Source organism: Diabrotica undecimpunctata, chromosome 3, assembly GCF_040954645.1.
Source record: "Diabrotica undecimpunctata isolate CICGRU chromosome 3, icDiaUnde3, whole genome shotgun sequence".
In the NCBI taxonomy this organism is placed as follows: domain Eukaryota; kingdom Metazoa; phylum Arthropoda; class Insecta; order Coleoptera; family Chrysomelidae; genus Diabrotica; species Diabrotica undecimpunctata.
Genome location: NC_092805.1, coordinates 35,995,279 through 36,020,113, shown reverse-complemented (window position 1 = coordinate 36,020,113; position 24,835 = coordinate 35,995,279). Strand labels below are relative to the sequence as shown.

The following is a 24,835-nucleotide window of genomic DNA, read 5'->3' as shown; positions in this document are numbered from 1 at the left end:
TTCTATATGAATCTGCGGCTTAGACTAGAATATGCTGGTGTCTGCTCGGCCTATGGTGGAGCAGTACGGCAAGAGATAAGGGCTTGCGGCTCGGTGATACTCCTCCAATCCCTACCGGAAGGGCGTGGCACCTAAATCGAAAGATCGTGTATAAATAGTTCTAGTCATTGCTATTCTACGTTTTATTTCTATGTCTGGATCTAGTTGGTCCGTTATCACAGTTCCCAAATGACTCCATTTAATTGAATCTTTGCATCGGGATGTGGGTCACGACCAAACACTAAAAATTTGGTTTTGTTTGAGTTTATTTTAATGTTCATTTCCTCTCCTACCTCGTGAATACGATCAAGCAGAATTTGGAGACCTTCAATATTACCTGACAGAATTACTGCATAGTCTGCATATCTAATCACATTAAGTAGTTCCCCGTTGATTTTTATTCCATATGGTTGTCTCTCAAGTACCTTTTTAAATAACTCGTCCGAGTAAACATTGAACAATGTTGGCGACAAAATGCAATCTGTTTGACTCCTCGTTGTATGGAGATTTCATCGGTGTAGTTATTTCCAATTTTTACGATAGCAGTTTGATTCCAGTACAAATTTTTAATGACACGAATATCACACACAAGAATATTCGTGTCATTAAAAATTTGTATAATTTATTAATAATAATTTCTAAACGAGCCATTTCTGTCACTTTGCAAAGGTGCTAGTAACCAGAAATTATGACAATTATGAAATCTTCAATGACAGTTGACTTTTTTCATTAAAATTATAAAATATAGGGTGTTTCATTTAAAATTATCATTATAATTTTTTGTGAACACCCTGTATTTAGAAATTAGATTTTTATGTAATTTCCTGAAAGATCGTTACCTACTCTTTGCCTGCCAATTTTTTTCAAGATGTGTTCGTAAATGAATGAGCTATTAACTTGTCTCTACCTGTAAAAATGTTTGAAATAAGATGAATAACTCAAAAAATATAAAATTTTAACCTATGAAACATACAAATTTTATCTAGAATTTTACGTAGAATTTAAAAATGCAATAATATACAGGGTGTTCTATTTAAAATACTAAAGTTGTTGTTCATTTCCGATATAACCGGAAGTGGCGTATCTGTCAAAATATTTTATGTAAGTTTTTCATAACTTTTAATCCCCAGAAACAAATTTTGATAAATATGGTGTAAGTAGTTTCCGATGTATAGATAGTGTAACCCGTGAAGCTTTTCGTGAAACGCTGTATACCATTGTTTTTTATGTCTCTTTATTTTCAACAAATTGAATTAAAATCAAAGAATTATTCCGTATATCACTGAAATGTCTGTTACTATGGCCATCCGATTGTCTACCTTATAAATTATTCGCCAATCGATTTGAATTTGACTATACATTGTGATACAATGTCATTGAATCAACATTGGACAAGTGTATTGAATATCGAGTTTACATTGAGAACGTATTTTTTTAATCAAAAACTGAACTTTCTATAACTAGGCTAAGAACTCTTGATGTTATCTCCTTATATATAGTTAGTAATTCTTTGTTGATTTCAGGTTGAACCAGAAGGAACCACTGAATTACCAGCAGCCAATAGATCGTTGTTTCTTGAAAAGGTAAGCATTTGTAACACTTTTTCTTTTTCTTTAGTAAATAAATTAGCGAAAATGGCAAATATTAATTGTCAATAAATCACGATAATTAGCTAGCTTAACTCATTGCTGTTATCTGTACAAAGAAAAAGACTTAGTACGCTGTCTCGAGAGGAAGTATTGAGATGGTCAGAAAAAAGTGCACACCCATAAATCGACTATTGTACGGCGTTTTTGAATGGCGATAATTGAACTAAATGGTCACAGAAATATGATACTTTACAGCGGTTTCTGTGTTTGCGACGTAATTTCCAAAAATAACAAAGAGAAATGTACTAGACTATAATAGACCGTTAAATAAGATCATATTATAGTATAGTAAAAGAAAAATATTAAATGTAAAATATGAAAATAAATACTAAATACTTTCCCAAACAGCTAGTATCTGCAATATTGAAAAGAATGTCGAATTTATATTTATACTTATTATCTTCAAGTCATGTTAGGTCTGATACAATTACGTAAATATTTAAATTAAATTTTGACGTATATTTGTGTTAGGTTCGCCAGTCAAACGCTGCGTGCCAGAACGGAGATTTTGCAACAGCCGTTGCCCTCTACACCGACGCTCTTCAGCTAGACCCTACCAACCACATTCTATATTCTAATAGATCAGCAGCAAAATTAAAACAAGGTCTATTTGCACAAGCTCTGCAAGATGCTATCACTGCCAGAGATTTATGTCCAACGTGGCCAAAAGCCTACTACAGGTAGTACTCTTTTTTTATTGATGAAATATTAATATTTTGTACTAATAATTCTTCAAATTATAGGCAAGGAGTCGCTTTACAATGTCTTGGTAGGCATGGCGATGCTTTGGCAGCTTTTAGCCAAGGATTGGCGCAGGATCCTACGTCCCAACAACTTCTTTCCGGTTTAGTAGAGGCTTCTATTAAATCTCCACTTAGGCACAATCTGGAGCCCACCTTGGAGCAGCTGGAGGTGATGAAACTAGATCAAAGTCCATTTGTACTCATTTCGGTAGTTGGACAGGTAAGTGTACTTTGAATTTGGTATTACAATATCTCAAATATTAATCTGGAGACACCAATAACATTTACACTATAGGCAGCAAAGAATTAGCAGATTTTCTAAGAAGAAATTATATTTTTGTTTTATTTATTTGCATTGGATAATGTTCGTTGTACATATATTAAGAAGTTATCAACAAAATGGCAGATAGTACTTGTAGCAAAACAAATACTGTAACCAAAACGGATCAAAAAGGAATTAAGAAAATAAATAGAGAAGAGATTAACTAAGGACGCGAAAAAGTATTAAGTTGCAAACAAAGATATCATATGATTGATATTCAGAAAGAGGTGAACGGGAGAAATTATCCTCAGAAAAATGAAATTGTATTATGAAGTGGAAGGAGGAAAAGGTGAAAATAAAACTAAGAAGAGTCCCAGTTAAAAAGAAGAACTCAAGAAGTAGAACCCAATTAAACAGATGGAGCGAAAATGTACACTTAAAATGTGCCTGACAGATATTTGTAGGAAGGCAACTGAAAACATTTTACAGTAGTCAAATGGCTTTAAAATTTTATTTTGCTATTTTAGGAACTCTTGGCAGCTGGTTTATACCATTCGGCAGTAACTGTTTTGGAGTCAGCTCTAAGAATCGGATCGTGCTCACTAAAACTACGTGGTTCTGTATTCAGCGCATTAAGCTCGGCACATTGGGCTTTGAATCAACTGGATCAGGCAATAGGGTATGTTTTATTTTAATCTGTGAGTTTTGTAATAAAAATTTAAACTATTGACCACAAGAAGGTATTTAAAATGGTCTAGTTTCGATAGTATTTGATTTATTTAATTTTTTTTATATTATCTTATACGTTTTATACGTTGTTATCTCTTTGTGCTCAATAAAATTAAAATGTTTGAATTAGTTCAAGATTTGAATTTTTTCTAGGTATATGCAGCAAGATCTTGCAATAGCAAAAAGCTTAGGCGATACTTCTGGCGAGTGTAGGGCTCACGGAAACTTAGGTTCGGCGTATTTCAGTCAAGGATCCTATAAGGAAGCTTTGACAGCTCATAGATATCAGCTGGTACTAGCCATGAAATGCAAAGTAAGTACTTTTTCATTTACTAATAGTTGTTACGATACTGTATTATAATTTAAAGACTAATAGACTTACCTCAAACTGACTTAAAGACAATTTAACATAAAAAAACTGTCAATCTAGGATACACAAGCTGCGGCTGCTGCTTTAACATCTTTAGGTCACGTTTATACTGCTATTGGAGACTATCCTAATGCCTTAGCTTCTCACAAACAGTGTGTCCAGTTAGTGAAACAGATGGGTGATAAGTTGCAAGAAGCTAGAGAGATAGGAAATGTTGGAGCCGTGTATTTAGCAATGGGTGATTTTGATTCTGCTGTAGATTGTCACACGCAGCATTTGAGGATTGCTAGGAGGTTAGGAAATCAGGTAAAGTATAATTTTGTCTTGTTTTACGATCTTGTATCTAAATATCAACTTTTTCTTCTGTTTATTGATAGGTCGAAGAAGCGCGAGCTTATAGCAATTTAGGTTCCAGTCACCATTACAAAAGGAATTTTACTCAGGCTATAGTATATCACGAAAAAGTTTTATACCTTGCTCAAGCTATAGGAGATAAGTAAGTGCAACTTTGTCTTTAATACTTTGTATTTTAAATAATTTTATATATACTTTTTAGATCTGTAGAGGCAAGAGCCTATGCGGGTTTGGGACATGCTGCAAGATGTGCTGGCGACTATGTCCAAGCAAAACAATGGCATGAAAGACAGCTGGACGTGGCATTAGCTACTAGAGATAAAATCGGCGAAGGAAGAGCTTGCTCAAATTTAGGAATAGTGTACCAGTTACTAGGTAAATAAAGAAAAAGAATAACTGTCACTCTTATAAACTCCATTCAACTTTTAGGAGAATATGACGCTGCTTTGAAGTTACACCAAGCTCATCTGGCCATGGCGAGAAATCTTCAAGATCGGGCTGGTATGGGTCGGGCATATGGCAATATCGGAAACGCTTATTCAGCTGCTGGCTTCTATGAGTCTGCTATTAAGTACCACAAACAAGAACTGACTATAAGTAAAGAGGTACATGATAGAAGTTCGGAAGCTAGTACGCATGGAAATTTGGCTGTTGCCTATCAAGCTTTAGGCGCTCACGACATGGCACTACTCCATTATAGAGCACATTTAGGTATGTTCGAATTACTTTTATTTGATTTATGTATATTTTAGGATAATACCAAAGTCACTTGACGATTTTTACTGTGATGTGAAATTATGATATTTATTTAGGATATAAATACTTAATATTATCTAATGCTATATTGTACAAAGGTATTTTTTATTTTAGGAATTGCAAGAGATTTAAAAGATGCAGCAGGTGAGGCTTGTGCCTTACTGAATTTAGCGAATTGCTTAAGTTCTAGATCTGAATTTACTGAAGCCATTCCATATTACGAACAGTATTTAATGATATCCCAAGAACTGTCAGATGTTGAAGGAGAAGCCAAAGCATGTCATTTTTTAGGTAACACCTTTGATTTTTTAATCCAATAATATTTAATCACACTTCTTTCTTTTTAGGTTATGCCCATTACTGTATAGGCCATTATAAAGAAGCAGTCCGGTATTACGACCAGGATTTAGCCTTAGCCAAAGATTTGCAAGATAAAATGAATATGGGTCGAGCTTATTGTAATCTAGGATTAGCTCATCTAGCTCTTGGGCAACTCGATACGTCGTTGGAATGCCAGAAATATTTTCTAGCAATAGCTCACATGACAAATAACTTAGCAGGTACCTACATTATATTTTGGGCTATGATATAATTTTAGAAGTCGGGTAAAATTATGAGATTTCATCCTGAAAACTTTTTAGAAAATAGTTCATGCGTTCTTTATTTTGTTTTAGGCAAATTTAGAGCCCTAGGCAACATTGGGGATGTTTTAATTAAGCTAGAAGAGCCTGAAGAGGCCATAAAGATGTACCATAGACAGTTAGCTTTAGCAAGAAGTAGTAGAGATATCAGCATGGAAGCAGCAGCTTGCGGAGCTCTGGGAATAGCTCATAGATTGATTAAGAAATTTGATAAAGCATTAGGTAAGCGCATTTGACCAACCGACTTAAATATATGAGTAATATATTATTCTTTCTTCGTAGGTTATCACACACAAGAGCTTACACTCAGACAAGAAATATCCGATCTGCCTGGAGAATGTAGGGCTCATGGTCATCTTGGTGCAGTCCATATGGCGTTAGGAAACTATACACATGCTGTAAAATGTTATCAAGAACAACTCGAAAGAGCACAAGAGTTACAAGACTGTGCTGTAGAAGCACAAGCCTATGGAAATTTAGGAATTGCTAGGTGAGTGTTTTATATATAGCAACTCATTTCAATATAGCAATTGAATCTCGCTATATCTTTTCTATAAAAAACTACTTTCTATAACAAATTTTTAAACAGTAAAAGGTCAGGGGCCATGACGCAACTGTTTTGAAACGGTTGAAACCTAGTTTCATCTGCAATCGGTTTAAAACCATTTTACAACCTAAATAAAACCTGTGTCCGCCCACGAAGCTACTGGTTTTGGATCAGTTGGGTTATAATACAATGTTAAATATGGCAAAATGGTGGGTATAAGAACGACCAATTTAAAAAATTACTTTTAGTAGTTTTTAAACAGTTGCGCCGTTGGCGCTGGACCTAATGTTTTGACGCTGTAAAAAATTAATTTGAAACTAGTTTTAATAGAATTAAATTTCTGTTGCAACAAAATTTGAATAACATTTTAAAAAAATAAATTAAGGCTCATATTTTTTTCTTATTTTTAGATTGAATATGGGGCATTATGAGGATGCGATCGGTAATTTTGAGCAACAGTTAGCAACTTTGGAGCGACTTAGTAGTCCTACAGCTCAGCTAGATAAAGGAAGGGCATTTGGAAGTTTAGGAGACTGTTACGATGCGTTAGGCGATCCAGATGAAGCTGTTAAGTGCCATGAACAGTATCTAGCGATTTCACTTAAATTGAAAAGTTCGAGGGATCAAGAAAGAGCATATCGTGGACTAGGTAACACATATTTTAGATTTTTATGTTTGTATACTCAGTAGATTTTATTTTAAGGACAATCACAGCGTTCGTTAGGACACTTGCAACAAGCTTTAGTATGTCTGGAAAAGAGATTGGTTGTTTCTCATGAACTAGGCAATTTGGAAGCAAAGGCAGCTGCTTATGGAGAGCTGGGACAGCTTCATGCCACTTTGGGCAATCTAGAACAAGCTGTTTCTTGTCAAGAACAACAAAGGAATATTGCATTAGAACTAGGTAATTTATAATATTCTTAATTATTTTTTAACTTAATTTGCAAATAGCTCTCATAAAGACCGAAATCACGCGATAGTTCGCACGAAGTATGTGCTTTTATGTTGCAGTTTATTCAACTCGTCCTATCAGCCTTGATATGAAGGGTTGTCGCTAGGATAGGCAACAATAGGAATTAAGGATACGTAAGGAATAGTATCCAAAATATTTAGCAACTCTCTAGTATCTCGAACTCGATAGAATTTTTCTTTTTAGATGATAAAGTAATGGAGTCTGATGCCATATGCGGATTAGGAATGGTGTGCTACCAAATGGGAGAATACTCTACAGCTTTAAGGTACCATATGAATGAACTAGAGATCACAGAGCAGCTAGGGATGCCTAATCTACAATCTAGAGCATGTGGAAACTTAGGTACATTACTAAAGAAGACATGTCTTCTTTAGTAAATATTCCTATAACAATATTTCTTTCAGGTGCTGTCTATGAAGCTTTGGGAAAACTGGAAGAGGCAGTAACATACCAGCAGCAACATCTATCTATAGCGTCGACCACGAACGATCAGTTAGCAAAAACAATAGCGTACAGCTCTCTAGGAAGAGTCCATCAACTTTTAGGAAATAGCACACAAGCTGTTACATACTTAACACAAGGGTTAGCTATAGCTGAGTCTTTGGGCCGTAGAGATGAAGAGGCCAAAATAAGGAACAGACTGGGTTTAGCACTATGGACCAATGGCGATCTGGAAGGAGCTCAAAAGCAGTTGGAAATAACTACGCATCTCTTAGAAAATATCAGAAGAGAAACTAAGAATTCGCAAGACTACAAATTGTCACTGTTTGACTTACAGTCTTCTAGTTATCAGGTGTTGCAGCGAGTGTTAGTATGTGAGTATCTTTAAAGAAAAATAATAACTAAATTAGTAAAACATGAGTGTCTTAACATACTGTAAATATAAAATATATATGTTTATACAAATATATTTAAGTTGTACTGTAAAATGGAAACCGAACATTGTTTTTTTTTTGTTTTTAGGTTTAAATCGACACGAAGAAGCTTTACTTATGGCAGAGAGAGGTAGAAACAGAGCGTTCGTGGACTTGCTCCTAGAACGGCAAGGACATTCAGATCTAAAAATGAAATCGAGAAATAGCAGGCTGGAAGAATTTGGAATGAACAATTTGGACCATATTAAAGATATCGTTAACAGACAAAGAGCATCTGTTTTGTATTATAGTATTGCCGCTGGATTTCTCTATTCGTGGTTAATCTTGCCAACAAAGGGTATTTATTAAATATATTTTACAATTTATAATTATTTAAGTTTTCCATCATTGTTCATATTTTTCTTATTTTTTATCCCTATTTATCATTTTTTATCTGTTTTCACAGTTTGTTTATGCTCGTTTTTTTTTAAACAATATATTGTTGATAATTTTTCGTCCTATTTAATCCCTAGAAAGTTAAAGACTGAATCTTCATTTTAGGTATTGTGAAGTTTCACTTCGTTCCCCTAACAGAAACAACAGACAATGCTGTTTGCGAACATATAGACCCAGTACCATCTGGTACAGGTCTTTTGGAGAAACTAGTCAACTCAGTCAGAGATAGTCTTGGATTAGAAGCATCTTCGTGTCCAACCATCGCTGAGGACCACGTAGAGGATACTCTTTCAGAAAGAACTGGTTTTCTGAGGATGGTGAACCGGCAGCATCTTTTGAACACCAGTAATTATTCCCTCAGCTCGTTGTTTTCCCTTGGGAGCGTGGGAGGATCCGTTGCATCTCTTCAAGGTAAGCTAGAGATCAGGGGCGTGCGGTGAAATTTAAAACAAGGGAAGCAATTTATAAAAAAAATGTAAAAACTCACCTATTTATAATGTAATTCAATTCTACTATTTTTCGCAAACTCATCTATAACTTCATTGTAAAAACTTGGATATTGTGACATTTCTTTAAGCAGATTATTTTCAACTGCAAAAAGGGAAACATTAGAGAGTCGAATTTGTCCTGTCGAGTTTCTTAAGTAAGTCTTTATTCGTTTTTGTGTTGAAAAACTACGTTCTACAGAGGCACTAGTAGCTGGAATGGTCAGTACTAACTCACATAATTTCACTACCTCCGAATATGCTTTGTCCAAAGAAGTTGAAACGTTAGTAACTCACTGGCATTATTTTTGGTGTAGATACAGGGTACAGGTAGATAGAATTGAGACAAGGTAGATACGAGCTACTTCAATGCATTTTGCAAGGTAAAATTGAAGGAAAAAGGGGCCCAGGACGAAGAAGAATATCCTGGCTTGCTAACCTGAGAGCATGGTATAGAAAGACCTCAACACAGCTATTTCGTATAGCAACCAACAAAGTCATCATAGCCAAGATGATCGCCAACGTTCGGAACGGACAGGCACCCTAAGAAGAAGAAGGTAGAGTTCATTGCCAGGATTTAGACATCTTCTGTAATAAATATATTGTATAAGGCGTTCTCATTTCTCGGTATAGTCGTCCAAATCAAATCGAGTAAGAATATTATGGCAGCAGTAAGTATTAGTCTTTGAATTGGAATTAAGCGCCTCACAAAAGCGGCCAACAATTTTATTGCTGTTGTAAAACCTTTAGAAGATTGACTATACGACCTAATAGTAATTGTAAAATAATTTTTTTAAATTGAATTTTTGTTTCAACATGTCGGTGGCCACTGTATCTCAGCGGCCCATGTATATCGAGGAACCCTGTATGTCGGGAGCCCCTGTATATCGGGGAACCCTGTAGGTTGGGCGCCCCCGTATATCGGGGGCCTCTGCATATGGGGGGCCTCTATATATCGGGGGCCCGTATAATTGATACGGCTGATACGGTGGTAGCTACGCCTCTGCTAACACTGTCAAGTCAACTATTTGCCCAGTTGTGCAGGTCATGTGGTAAAATCAGAGGAAACCAAAATATTAAAAACAGTATTTTTTGAGAGACCAGCTGGTAGAAGATCAGTAGGCCGTTCCAGGAAAAGATGGAAGGATAATGCCCAAGTAGAACATGCAGGAAGGATGACGATTTGTCTAGGATAGGGATACAAAGATGGGAAATTAAAGCACAAGACCGTAGATCAAATTTTTCGGAGAAATCGGTATAGCCTCTACATCTACCTAACCTCGACCCTCAAATGCTTTACAATTTTTCTTTGGTACATCTTCATATTAGTAAGATTTGACTCTGCTGAAGACCATACCGCTCATAAACGATTATCCGGCGACATGACTATGTTAGATAAGAACTTACAAGGTCATCAAAAATCTTTTAGCGATCGAAGATTGCTAGCAAACCTCCATAGTTTTTTATATTTTTTCTCTCTTTTCAAAAACATCTTTCGACTATGCCAAAATGAAGATCTCCTACAAAGTTATTGCATGTATGTATTATTATACATTAACTCTATATGTTTTAGGAAGTACCAGATCTAGTGCAAGTACACAGGGGTCTACTAGAGTAGGTATTCGACAGAACTGGAAGGGTCCAAGTTGTTTGCACACGCTTTACACAATGCTTCTTCAACCTTTTGAAGAATTTCTAACAACCAAAGGTAAGAATATTTAATTTTATTTAAAATCATACTATACGAGAGTCGCTACATAGGTTTTGAAATATGGCAATAGCAATGGTGGTTTTCATAATTTTCGAAGTGGATTTACAAAACAACAGTGTATCCGTCAATTAGCTACGATGTTTGGTATGGAATTACCATTCTGATCTACTATGTTTTTGTAAATTCTCGAATTTAATTTCGATTGCAGTTCGCTCCAGGACAAATTTCGTGAAGATCGTCAAAAAAACAAATCAGGTGACTTATATTATAAAGTCGCCAAATGATTTACTGTTATATTGAGACAAGATTATTTGGATACATTTACTGATTTGTTGGCACATTTACTTTTACTTGCCTGCTTCAAAATTTAAGTAGCAACTGTATTTGAATACCCATAACAACTACAACATCCACAACAATTCTCAGGTTCACCTCCTTCGAAAGATGGCAGCAATCGCAGAGAACTCATCTTAGTGTTAGAGGGAGATTTGTATCTTGTACCGTTTCCCCTACTTCGTTCATCTAGTGAAACATCTGAATACCTATGTGAACGATTTTCCTTATTTGTGGTTCCTAACTTAAGCACTCTAAGATCGGGAAGAATGAGGAAACAAGACGAATCGGTAAGCTATAATATATGTAGTTAGGCAATAAATTGGTAAAAAATGTTAATAATTAGAAAGTTTTTTACTTGTATTTTTAGATATATTTTTTATACTTAACCTTGACGATTGCTTTTTTATAGTTAATTAATATAAACTCATTGTTAATTAAAATTATAGGTTAGAAGCGTGGTGATAGGCAATCCGAGACTTCCAACAGCAGTAACAGACCATTGGGGATGGAAAGATATACCTCAATCAGAGCAAGAGGCGACAATGGTGTCAGAATTACTACAAACACAAGCTCTGGTTGGTTCTACGGCTACTAAAGAACAGGTTCTCAGCCAGATTCAAGAGGCGGAATGCATCCATTTTGCTACTCACGTTTCTTGGAAGCTTTCGTCTTTAGTTCTAAGTCCTGGGGAGGTAAATTGCTACAACTATAGGAGTAATACATTATTGTTTACGCTTTTATTTTTTAACAGGTACTAGACCAAACCCAATCGAAGAGATTATATTTGTCTGACAGCAACATTGAGGAAGCTGAGCATAATGAGCTATCGGTGTCCGCTGAATTGCCTCCAATTTCTGAGTTTCTTCTTAGTGCAGCTGATATCTTATCTCTAAAACTCTCCGCAAGACTTGTAGTGGTAAGCACAGTTAAAATGTATGAGGACAAGGTGAAAAGTTCTTCGATTAACACATACCTATATGGTTCATCTATAGTTTATAAATCTTCACACCTTCTCCTTGTATCTATACTGTTTTTGTAAAATTTTTGGAAAAAAAATAGAATATCTACAAATTATTTTAGATAAGTTCTTCTCATACAAGAGAACCGCAAGGTTGGGCAACATCAGATGGTTTAGTAGCTTTGGTGAGATCATTATTAGCAGCTGGAGCTCAGTCTGTGCTTGTTTCTTTGTGGCCGGTTCCTGATACAGCAACCAAAATACTTCTAAGAGCTTTCTATTCCGCTCTACTTCAAGGTACCAGAGCTGCAAGGTAAATATATACAAAAATTTCGTTCATTCCTTATTGCTGTTAAATACTTAATTTTGTTTTTCAAATATTAAATATTTTTTGGCTTGTATTTATTTTCGTATAGACTTTACAATAGTGCTTATTAATGTTTCTTTTGAAGAGCTTTAGCTGAAGCTATGCAAACGGTCCAACACACCAAACACTTCGCTCATCCAGCCAACTGGGCAGGTTTTGTCCTAATTGGATCCAATGTAAGACTGTCGAGTAAAGTAGCTTTGATGGGTCAAGCTCTTTGTGAGCTGCTGCAATATCCTGAAAAGTGTAGAGATGCATTACGAGTGACTCTTCATTTGGTGGAGAAGAGTTTACAAAGAATTCACAGAGGTCAGAAGAATGCGATGTACACCACGCAAAAATCAATAGAAAATAAGGTAAGATTTATGGACATCAATAATTAGCTAAGTCAATGACTGTGTTAAAATAAAAAAATTGATAGGTTTGATAGTCAAGCACTCATTAAGCAATTTTGATTGAATGATACATTCAATTTTGTCATTTATAAAGTCTGTATGTTTATTTTGTATGAATTATTAAGCTACGCAAGAAGAAGTTTCATATAGCTACTTTAATTCTACAGTTGTAAGTCCGCTATGTCAAGGTGGCCTACTCTCATAGATAGTCTAGTTTTTAAGCACCGTTTCATTAAGGGTGCTGATAATCATTATGACTACTTTTGGCACTGCAGTCCTGAATAGCAGCCCTCAGGAACCGCATTTATAAACACGAAATAAACTAAAGTGCTTTTACTAAAATGTTACATATTCTCCGTTCTTTTGTAGAGTTGAGTCATGGAAATTACCTTAAGCATCACTGAAGAGACTCGAAGTATTTGAAATGTGGTGCTACCCAAACAAAACACGAAAAGCACATCAATTGGGAGAAGCAGAAAATGAGAGGAATAGGACAACAAAATCGCCAACGAAGGAAGAAGTTAAAAGGGCAATTAAACTGCATGTATCTCTCAGTATAGCTTTCAATCCTTGGGAGAACTAATATTATGATCGTAGCATTTCATCGGCTGCTATTCATAGGTTGATACCTTGTTGATGATAGTTAGCTTACTTGTTTTAATCTATTTTTTCAAGACTTGTGCTTTATTTTGAATTTTTTATTAACACATTCAAATAATTTGGCATTTGTTTAAAGGTTGGTTCAGTAGGCGGTTGGAAAGAGCTGCTGATGTCAGTTGGATTTAGATTTGAGCCTGCTTCCAATGGCATTCCTAGTAGTGTGTTCTTCCCACAGTCAGATCTCGACGAAAGACTCACACAGTGTTCAGCTAGTCTTCAGGCTCTTTTAGGTAAGTTAGAAAAATTGATTTTGCTGTATATATAGTTTTTTTTTATATATAATTTTAGGTTTGACGAGTACTTCCATTCATGCTTTGTCCAAATTAACATCAAACGCTGACGTTGCCGACGATATTATTGCTGTAATACAAGCTGCTTTAAGCCAGTTCTCATCTAAAGGAGTTGAAAGTGATAGTATTGATGTAGCACTCCACGTAAGGTAAGCATACTCTTTACTAGTATTTTCGTCAAATAAATACCACAAAGAACTAAAAAGTGTCAACTAGTGCATAGTACATCTAGAGTTCGTTTCCATCACACTGATAGCAAATCTACACTGGATCAGGTATTTTAGTGTTAAAGACTACTTCAGTAGCCCCGATCGACAGATCTACATGCCTTCCGAAGTAGGGTGACGGCTAAATTAAATTAGAAATTTAAAATTTTCTGGGGTTTGGGAGGTATTCTCTCAGTATTCAACCGCCGAGGTATACTCTCTGTATTCTCTCTCTTCGTCAACCATTTTCCATCCAGTCCTGAATGTAGATCTCTCACAATTGCTTCCATCTTTCTCTATTTTGCGTCAATCTAACCAATTGTTTACCTGCCACTGCTCTTATGCCATCTTCTTCTTTCGGTGCCATATTAGGTCCCCTTAACGTTAGCAATTACATTTGAGTTGTTCGCGATCTTCGAAATCTTCAGCTAATTGAAATAGTTGTTCAGCACTGCGTATTCCTATCCAATCGCGAGTGTGTTGAGCCAAGATTTTCCATGTCCACCTGTTATTATCATATCTGGCTGTTTGACCGGCCCAGTGCCACTTATTCTTGTAATTTCTTCTACGATATCCCTGATCTTCGATGGACGCTTTATCTCAGTATTTCTAATATTATCTCATAATGTTATTCGAAGCCTGTTTTGTTCCATTGGCCTTTGCGTTGTTTCAAATTTTTTAGCAAATTTCCTGGTAAGGGCTACGTTCTCCAACCCGTAGATACAAACTGGTAGTAGGCATGTGTTAAGGTTTTAAGGTTTAAAACCTTAATTCGACCAATAGCATGCTATGGACCCTGAAAGAAACATCCAAAAGCAAACTTGACACATTCGAAAGAAAACTACAGAGGAGAATACTAGGACCTGTGAGGGAAAACGATATCTTCAGAAGTCGATACAACAACGAGCTTTATCAACTTTATAAGAAAGCACCACTGTCAGACTTCATTAGAATACAAAGATTGCAATGGGCCGGATATGTGATAAGAATGGGAGAGGATAGGATACCAAAAAGAGCACTGAATGCTAGATTGCAGAAAAAGAGACCGGTTGGAAAGCCAAGAAAGCGCTGGGAAGACACAGTAAACAGCGACGCATAAGCCCTTTTAGGAGTCCGTGTATGGAGAAGATCGCCCGCAGACAAGCAAGGGTGGAGGCAAAAAATAAAGGAGGCCAAGGCTCAATTTGGGCTGTAGTGCCGTAGAAGAAGAGGAAAAAGAAGTAGGCATGTGTTACACACATTTTCTTTAAGTTTATAGGAATGGAGGTGTTTTCAATATACATTCTAATTTACCAAAAGCCACCGTATTATTTATAGCAAAGTATATATTTTTTATTGTTTCTTATTGTTATTTTGTAGGTTATGGAGAGTTCCAGGTTGTCACGAGTTATTCGCTTCTCTAGGCTTCGATTTAATAGATGTTGGTCAAGATAAAGTCACTTTAAGAACAGGAAAACAGGCGAATAGACGAAATATACAGTTTACTATGCAAGCACTTCTAGCTCTATTTGGTGAGTCATTCCATTTTATAATTTAACTATAGAATTATGTATTTCTAATTAATTTAACTATATAACGTAAAACTACCGATGCCTTTGATTTTGGGGCATATTCAGTAGCGTAGCTGCTTTTTTCTTGGAATTTACGCGATACGTAAGCCTTCTATGGGTCTTTCAATAGGGTCTTCCGAAATTGACAGTTGGTAGCGGTCATATTGCTGAATCTACATCTGTCAAATTGGCTGTCATTTACTCAGTCTATTTTTCTAAATTACCGTGGATGGATATAGCGAACAACAATACGTACAAATAATAAAACTCATCAAACTGAGTGTTCTGTTCGGGCAACGTTCCGGACGCTTAGCCAATTTTACGGTCGCCATAATCTTCCTACCGAGAGGACTATTAGCAGTCTGGTGGATAATCAACCAATATCCGTACGTCGATGAATCGCAAGATCTGCCGAAAATATCGCCGCTATCCGTGAACTGTGCAGGAGAATCCGAGGCAGTCGATTTCACGTCGCTCACTAGAACTCGGCCTTCCACATACTACAACTTCGCGAATTTTGCGTCGTAACTTGGGCCTGCACCCTTACAAAATTCAATTTACCGAGGAGCTAAATGTAAACGACTACATACAACGGCATGTGTTCGTTGCATGGATTCGGAAGCGATTAGAATCTGACCCTAATTTTCATCGAAAAATCATATTTAGCGATAAGGTCCATTTTTTGATTAGTGTTTCGAATCGGTACGAAAATAAGGATCTGCTCTGGATCTTAGAACTGGCACTTACTGTTACTATACTACTAATATTGTATATAATAAATTTACGCAAATCCCCAGATTGTAAAAAACTTGTTTTGTATGTTACAATATTTCAGATACACAAGAAGCTCCAAAAAGCTTGACAATAGATTCGTCTAGTAGTCTTGAATCGCTGGCATCAATAGATAACGATTTTTCTCATTCCGATAATGAGTTGGACGTTTGTACTTCATCTACACCAACTGTTAAATCATTGCCTCGAGTACCACCACCGTTTTCTCGAACAGTTCTTCCAAGGTAAGTTAATAACAGTTAGTAAAAGTTTCTTTTTTCCCCTGAGCTTCTTTTTATTGCCATTTTTTTCGTTAGCAGACGATTGGGAGGCGCATTTACTTCTTACGTGAGACGAAGAGGCGAACCGGATGGAAGAACAGCAAATCCCGGGGATGGAAAGTCAACATTAGATAGTAAAGTTCGAAAAAATATGGCTCTCGCTCGTCCTGGTGGTGGGGAATCAGATGCTGCGTTTACACCTAGTCCACCAGTAGTTTTGCAGGTAAAGTATATCGTATATATAAATGCATATAATTATTTAATCTAAGTGCCGCTTTTGATATAACACTGGTATGGGACATCTTAGACGAATCTACCGGCTGAACACATAGGTTTAAGAAATATTATTTGGTTCCTGAACAGAAACTGCATTAAGTTTATTAAAAATAAGATATTAAGATACAGCAAACATATTATGGAACATAAACAACTGATATATGTATAGATATTTTGGTATCAGGACTGCCACGAAAAAAAAAGTTTCTATAATATTATAGGGAGCATACTATGTAACTCTGATAATATTTGAACATCGATATTGAGTCTACTAGCTACTGACATGTCCAGACTAAACAAAAAGACTGAAATTAAGCTTTAATTGGGTAAAAGGAGAGCAAAAAAAGTCTTCATAGAGAAGTGAAAAGACTTTTGAACATCAGGTACTCACATTTACATGTCAAAACATGTTCTAATATTTATATATGAAAAACATTTTTGTTAATATTCTACCGAATTAGGTAAATATTCAATATGTTTCAGTCGGAGAGTCAAAACATGGCCTTAACTTTGGCCCATCAATCCAGGATACGTCATCTCTATTCCCAGAACGAAGGTAAAAACGATCACCTCCGACCTGATAGTTCCAGCTCAGCTAGTTCAGCTACAGACTGGGATAATGGACAAGCTACAATTCTGAGAAGGCAAACACAAAACCAGGTAATATTCGACACACATTTTTCGTTGATACAAGTGAAATAAGAAACAACAGTTATTGTTGCATGTAATAGCTTCAATGAACATTTTTACTAACAGCAAGAATGGAATTTCATCACATATGCACAATATGTGACCCATATATAACAACTCTTACCAGTGAAATATTGCATGCATCTATATCTTTTTTGCCTTAAGTATGTATTAAGTATGTAAGTAATGTATTTCTTAAAGGTCCCACCCATACCTCCTCCACGAATACAACCGTTAACAGAGCTTCCTATGTACAACAATCTTCCGATTGGGATGCTGGAGAACAGCTCAGACAGCGAGTTAGAAAAAATGGAAGCTAAATTCTTTACTACGACTCTAAAAAATAAGATTTCTTACAAGAAACCAAGAAATCTACCCAGCGCTTTTGATAGGTTAAGTGTGAGGTCAGAAGTGACGCCTGCGCAGGTAGTACATCCGCCTCAGAATCCCAATAGGAAGCCCATTACTTTGCCGAGTGAGGAAACTCTTCCTGCTAATGAAAGACTATTGTATTTTTCGCCCACTGAGACGGAAACTGAAACTACTACTGCAGCTCTGATTCCACAGGGCGACAAAGACGAGACTGATCAGGATGTAAATAAAAACGAGGGAAAGTCTGGAAGTTCTTCTTTAAGTAAGTTAACTCATTCTAAATCCTAAACTAAAGCATATATTGTAAATTTATAACGTTTCTTACATTGCTATCTTTCTCTATTTCTTTTTTGGTACATTAGGAGGACAAGAAAAAAGTTGTGTACTTAGCAGTAAAAAAAATGTGATCTGCACGGGATCCCGATAGATAAAATATTGAAATTGATGGTTATTGAAAAAACTTCACAATGCAAAATATTTAAAAAGTATAATGAGATGTTAACAATAAGAATGTTAAAATAATAAATAGTTGTGTATAAAAACGACTAACCCCGAAAGTATACTGTGGTCGCATAGAGAGAAACGCTCATTCGGAGAAGCAATGAAGTTATTCGACACGCACACAAACAAACATGCATTTCTTATTTAAAAATATCTTTATTTCTTCATGTAGTCCTGTTTTAGATTAGTACATTGTTAACAATTTTCTCTATAACCTATTTAAGTCAACCCTGAAACATGCTAGATTATTTTCCGGACCATCCTAAAACATTCTAGGATGGATTAACGTGTCCCAGAGTGCAGTGAACCATACTACGACAGTTCCTTAACATTCGAGGTTGTCTGAATCTTCCGAATGAATATTTCAGGATTTCCTTAAATATTTTGTTCCCTTTATTAATCTCTTAGTTTTCCAAGGACCCATAAAACATTCATTAACATAACAGTACTTAAATACTTCAGGACGCCTCAAAAATATAGTCAGAATAAATAGTTTCAGGATACTCTTTCATCTTACTTAACATTCCAAGCTGTTCAGAAAAACCTCCTGAAAACCTAGAGCAATCACAGTCTTACCTTAAAGCTTTCAGAACCCTCTGAATTATTTCAGAACAGTTTCGAAATATTTGTGAGCCCTAAGTCATCCATAAGCATCTGAAATATTCCAAGTTATGAAATATTACAGACTAAAGTGCCACAGAGTCTCTTGAAATTTTTGAAGAGAGTTTTGGAATCTGAAATGTCTCGCAAACCTACTGCAGTCTTTGTGTGAAATATACTGCTTATATTATATTATAACTTTTTCAGTTATACGCATTTATCTCTTATAAATTTGATCGTCATAGTTACCACTGTCCTTTAATTATAGAAAACAATCAACATAACCACACAACCCGTTTTTCTTCGAAATGGAAAATACATAAAGCCGATGGAGATGTGTAACATTGGTAAAAACACATCTCCTGGCCCAGATGGCATCCACAGAAGATGCTCCAAAAATCTTCCAGAGAATATAATCCCATTGCTCACCAACATAATCAATGCATGTCTTACGCTGAGCTACTTTCCAATCTCATGGAAGGTGGCCAGCACAATTATGATTCCCAAACAAGGGAAACCCCTAACCAACCCTGAATCGTACAGACCCATTTCACTACTGAGCACCCTAGGTAAAGTCTACGAGAGGATCCTCAAGGAGAGACTCGTAGAATTCGGAGACGCTTACTTCGCCATTCCAAATTATCAATTCGGATTCAGGGCTGGAAATTCCACACAAAATGCATTGGTTGAAACAACAACTTTCATTTCACAATCAATTAACGAAAAAAAAAAACACGTCATAGGCATATTCCTAGATACCCAGAAGGCATTCGACGGCAAGGTTTGGCACACAGGCCTGGTCGAAACACTCTACCTTGCTGGACTGCCCACATCTTTCGTTAAACTATTAAATTCCTATCTCTCTAATCGGACGATCCAGATCTAAGTTGGGAACTCTTTATCCTCACCATTCACTCCACAAGCTGGAGTACACCAGGGCTCAATTCTTTAAATATTATACACAGTCTACAATAGTGACATCCTCCGCCCTCAGTATAGATCGAAAACCCTACTTCTGTATGCTGACGACACTGCGCTCCTCACGTCAGGACCACATAGAGTGCGTGGATAAATGTCTGTATTCGAAAGAGCTCAAAACTACCTAGACCGAGTTATTAGGTGGTGCAATAAATGGAAAGTGACTATAAACTCCTCCAAAACCCAACTCATACTATTTAAATCTTCCCCCTGCCGTGATGTCCATGGCTGGATAACCTTGCTAGGAGAGGACTTTATTCTCAGAAACTCGGTTTCCTATTTGGGAGTTCATTTTAGCAGGATCTCTCAACTGGAAAACTGACATACAAAACACCCTAGACAGGGTAAGAAAGAGGTCTAAATTCCTGGTAGCGCTGTCCGTAAAATGGGCAAGACCTCAACTAAAACACTATTGCACACCTATAAAATCTTCATAAGACCGATAATTATTAACAGCATCATGGCCACTGAAAGGAAAATTCTTAGATTCTGCACGAGGAACAGCTGATACTATCCGTCAACACTCATACATCAGGTAGCTCATCTAACACCGATTAAGGATAAAATTCTATCCCTCGGCAGAAGGTATGTCCTTCTGCCGAGGGATAGGAAAGAATTTTAAAAGTTCTTTGGCTGGAAAAGGTTCGAAACTCCACAGCACTAAAACGTCTCAGCAAGATTACTGAGATTATAAAAAGCATCAAGAAGAAAAAGCTGGAGTACTTAGGACATGTAATGAGAGACACAGTATTTTTTGCAACAGAATGTCATCTGTGGGACAGACTGAGAGGCAGTTTTTTTGGACAGTTTTTCTTATCTTCTTACTTAACTTAATCTTGAGTTAAATAATATTTCAATTATAGTAATCTTTATTATTTTTGTCTTGATTCTTTTAGCAATCCATGACACCATTTTGGCTACTCAATTGAGGCATATCAACAGAGAATTGACCCCCACAATCTCTGAAGTCTACCACGAGAGAAATATAGGCTTAGGCTTGGCTCCGCCGTTGTCAAAACTGTTACTTAATCAACCGTCACAAGCTACCTTTAAGACAGAAACAGCAGCCTTGGAGAAAATTAATTTAGGTGAGTAACTAGTAAATGTTTATCTTTAGTAGAATTTATAATAATAAGAATAAAATGTTATAAGGGGAACTAAATAAATCGCCATTAAGAATAAAATAAAGAAATTTTAGAGCAATAATTAAAAGTTAACAAAAAAGGATAAATATTTCGAATATACCATATGCCGACAAAACAACTCATAGCTGATACACCTTATATAATATTGTAAATCAATTACATACACATGCCAAGATTTTTTATTTTGTATTTATGCCATAATCTCCGGGACACAGTTATTTGTCAGTCAAAATGGACGTAGAATTCACTTAGAAAAGAAGAATTGTAAGTTAGGGTAAGGCGTAATAAAAAATATTTGAAATGTCTTCTTTAGTTTTAATTAATACAATCACAGCATCAATGTTTTTTTTGCACAGCAGTTCGGGCTTCGTCCTGGATTGAATTAAATAATGATTAAAAATGGAAAAAACCACTGTCTTTATCTTATTCTAAAAAGTCTTGAGGACATATTATGTATAAGAAACGTGCTTTCTCAATCAACCACTGTCTTTATCTTATTTTTTATATATTCCTTATATTTATGTTTTACAGCTATAGTTGACGACGAGGAAGACCCCAATAACGAATTAAAATCAGTGGTTTGTCAGAGATGCAAATCAGAAAAATGCCACTGTAAGTTATCGAAGTCTCATAAACCGTGGCTCTCGGAAAATGCTAGTGCTCTCCAACAAATCCGGAGTTCGGATCTTACAACTGCTGATATCTTAGAGAGGGAAGTCAAGAATAAGAAAAGCATGTTAAGGTAAACTTAAATCAGAATATTAAAAGGATATTAATCTGTACACTCGTACACATCTCCACAATTTCTTCCTATTCGATTAACATTAAGAGTCTGCCAAATTTTTCATATTTGAAGTTAACTTTCTAAAGTTTGGTTCTACTTCTCGTGGGCAAATTAGGATTATCGGTAATAGGTTGTAAAACTTTATCAAAAGTCGGTAGTTGCTTGTTAAAAAAAAAAAAAAAAAAAACGAATGGACTGTCCTACAAATGGAATTTATACATTTCGGTCCCCCTTTTTTTATCTTTTAAAACTTGATATATGCTTAGTTAATTTTCAACTACGATTTGACTGTCAACGGTATTAGAGAGATTCTGTTGCTGAAAAAAATTGTAGATATTTAATATAATACTCTTTTCGTTATTCATAAACGGTCCATCTTTAATATTTTAACTGGTTGATAATAAGATGGTTCTATATTCGATAAAATCACTCACTGCCACAAAATATCACGTGTGATATTGAATACGTGTGATATAGAATACGTGTGATGTGCACAATTGTTCATCTAAATAGACGACCAAATGGGAGCTTTTTGGTGATTTTTTTTTACTTTTCTACAAATTTTGGCGTGTTTAAAAAATAATTAGCCGGACGACCCTTAAAAATTTTTTTTTTGTTAAAAAAAAATGTTTGGGGCTAAGTAAAAAACTGTTAGTAAACTGCCTTATTATTCTGCAAAAAATAGTCCATATGTGTGTGTAACTTAGACCGGGTGCCGTTATCACTGCAATATTACAATAAATATTAGACCATCATCAAACTTTTTAAAGGCAGAAAAACTACCTTTTTCACAGAAAAAATTAAAAAATTTAAAAATGAAGCCAGTCGGTTTGTGTAAAAAACACAATTGTGTAAGTGTAACGAGACTAAAAAATACCAAATCTAGAATGGGATTTTGTGCAAGACCAGAGAAATTTAAGAAAAATGGCGGTAATACTGACAGGCAAGCTACAAATATTTTGTAGCTATAAATAAAAATGACAGAAAATTGTATGAGGCTCAAAGGCAATGTATTAATTCAACTGCATCCTTAGAAGAGCCTATAGCTGGTCCAATTGGTCTTTGTTGTGTTGTAAACTTACCGTCAATTATAACAACAAAGACAAACAGTAATAGCAAAATAGTGAAAGTTCAGGAGATGACTCAAACGACGCAGAATTTTTGTTGTCGTATTATATTGTTAAGCAAAAGAAAAATAATACAGTCCACAGGAAAAAAATACTTAAGTTTTCTCAGACTTCTAAAGCTGACGATTTGACAGGTGTCCAATAGAGCTGCTGCAAAAATTACAAATGCCGTTTTAGAAGATCTAAACTTAATTTCTAAAGATAATACAGCGCTGGTCATCGACAAAAATAAAATCCAGAGAGGAGTTAAGGAAAACAGACAGCAACTCCAGCATCAGAACAAAAAATTAAACAAGTCAATAGGAGGTCTATACTTTGATGGAAAAAAAGATCAAACCATGGTCTTCGAATACGCGAGACTAATCATGAAAACTGAAGAGCATATAGCTTTAATTGAAGAACCAGGTAGTTTATATTTTGGGCACTTAACTCTTAGCCAGTCTCGTGCCATAGATATTGCCGAAGGAATATTAGATTTACTTACAAAGCTATAATATAGATCTAAGCAAATTACGTGTTATAAAATGTGACGGTACAAATACGGGCTGGAAAGGTGGACTCATTCGAATTATAGAAACGCGAGCAAATAAACCATTACAGTGGAATGTATGCCTGTTGCACGATAATGAACTTTCCTTACGACATTTGCTGCAAAAACTAGATGGCCACACAAAAGGTCCCTATTCATATTCTGGGCCGATTGGATCCCCTCTTCCTAATTGCGAAAAAATGCCCTTAATTAAATTTAAACACATAGAACCATTAGAAACTCATTTGCAAGAGGCAGGACATAGATGTCCTGCCTCTTGCAAATGAAAATGGTCTAATACAAATCAACAGTATTTGTACGAACTTTCTAAAGCAATTGGAGATGAAATATGTATGTTTTCAAAGTTTGGCAGAGAGAAGTTAAGGGTAGATGGCACACTCACGTTCACGACAGCTACCGCATTCTTGGAGTTTATGTAACTGATCCTTGTGAAAACTTAAAAAACTTAGCTGAGTTTGTAATAAAAGATATTCTCGGATGTAATTTTTAATAAAAAGACAGAAAATATTGGAAAATGGTGCCAGGCATCTATGAAAATTAATCCAGGTCTCGAGAGATTTTCCGAAAAATGTGTCATCAATTATTATCAAAAGTTACTCGAGACAATGCTTATATTACGCATTCGGAAAACATTCTAATTTCTATTTTAACAGATTCACGACAACATATTAGAGAGGTTACTTCTCAGAAGAATTTTAAAATTTAGGAAAGCTGACATAAAAAATCGCATTAAGTATCCCAAATGAAGTTCGATGCAGAAGATTACTTAAATCTCACAGACTGGATGAATAGTACTATAACAGAGCCTCCTCTAACACAACATTTGGCGAGAGGAATTGTGGGATATGGTGAAACAAGTTCTAAATTTTGACAGTCATCCTTGGCATACTCAAGCGGTGGAGAGATGTGTTAAGGTAATTACTGAGTCGTTAATAAAAGTGTGTGATGAAGAATCTAGAGATGGTTACATACGAACTAAACTTGCTGCCAGAAAGAATTTGCCGATATTTGAAAGTATATGTCAATACTATGGTTCAAGAAGTGAGTAAGTAAAAATGTTGAGCAAAGGAGTGTGGGTGGGAGGGAACTCGCTACCTCCTCGTGGTGAGTTCTGGGTTAAATGTTTATACCGAATACTGTTAAATTTTTACGTAATATTTCAATGTAAAGAACCTTTATTGATTCAAGCAAAGACCCAGTTTACAGCACATAAATAGTAAATATGCATTGTTTACCAATCTTTTACATTTTTAGGCCTGGGCGCCGATTAAATTTTTTTAAATCATGATGAAAATTGTTTCACGAAATCATAGCATCAATAATAATATTTTAGTCACAAGCCTGCCCCAAAATAATGCAAAAAATTGTTTTAGAACCCAGGGGCCTGGTCAAAAATAATTTATTTCGGCATATGTTTGGTACACAGTAT

At 35.7% G+C, this 24,835-nt stretch overlaps 1 protein-coding gene across 3 annotated transcripts in view; it reads left to right on the top strand.

Annotated features, from left to right (window-relative positions):
* Positions 1–24,835, top strand: part of LOC140436679 (tetratricopeptide repeat protein 28) — a 43,071-nt gene that overhangs the window by 17,412 nt on the left and 824 nt on the right. The window contains exons 2-35 of one of the 3 annotated variants that reach the window (XM_072525713.1): positions 1,563–1,622; positions 2,160–2,368; positions 2,432–2,651; positions 3,221–3,372; positions 3,576–3,735; positions 3,853–4,098; positions 4,170–4,288; positions 4,349–4,521; positions 4,576–4,857; positions 5,017–5,193; positions 5,250–5,462; positions 5,577–5,765; positions 5,826–6,033; positions 6,501–6,739; positions 6,794–6,994; positions 7,247–7,405; positions 7,468–7,878; positions 8,027–8,275; positions 8,479–8,784; positions 10,432–10,566; positions 10,996–11,192; positions 11,352–11,597; positions 11,657–11,821; positions 11,986–12,176; positions 12,316–12,586; positions 13,362–13,515; positions 13,574–13,724; positions 15,141–15,292; positions 16,167–16,347; positions 16,423–16,606; positions 17,143–17,319; positions 17,551–17,983; positions 20,697–20,888; positions 21,477–21,687. In XM_072525713.1, the coding sequence (XP_072381814.1) occupies positions 1,563–1,622; positions 2,160–2,368; positions 2,432–2,651; positions 3,221–3,372; positions 3,576–3,735; positions 3,853–4,098; positions 4,170–4,288; positions 4,349–4,521; positions 4,576–4,857; positions 5,017–5,193; positions 5,250–5,462; positions 5,577–5,765; positions 5,826–6,033; positions 6,501–6,739; positions 6,794–6,994; positions 7,247–7,405; positions 7,468–7,878; positions 8,027–8,275; positions 8,479–8,784; positions 10,432–10,566; positions 10,996–11,192; positions 11,352–11,597; positions 11,657–11,821; positions 11,986–12,176; positions 12,316–12,586; positions 13,362–13,515; positions 13,574–13,724; positions 15,141–15,292; positions 16,167–16,347; positions 16,423–16,606; positions 17,143–17,319; positions 17,551–17,983; positions 20,697–20,888; positions 21,477–21,687 (7,013 nt within the window). Of the gene's footprint in view, positions 1–1,562; positions 1,623–2,159; positions 2,369–2,431; positions 2,652–3,220; positions 3,373–3,575; positions 3,736–3,852; positions 4,099–4,169; positions 4,289–4,348; positions 4,522–4,575; positions 4,858–5,016; positions 5,194–5,249; positions 5,463–5,576; positions 5,766–5,825; positions 6,034–6,500; positions 6,740–6,793; positions 6,995–7,246; positions 7,406–7,467; positions 7,879–8,026; positions 8,276–8,478; positions 8,785–10,431; positions 10,567–10,995; positions 11,193–11,351; positions 11,598–11,656; positions 11,822–11,985; positions 12,177–12,315; positions 12,587–13,361; positions 13,516–13,573; positions 13,725–15,140; positions 15,293–16,166; positions 16,348–16,419; positions 16,607–17,142; positions 17,320–17,550; positions 17,984–20,696; positions 20,889–21,476; positions 21,688–24,835 lie in introns of all 3 variants that reach the window. The other 2 variants (XM_072525712.1, XM_072525714.1) reach the window with 2 other exon arrangements.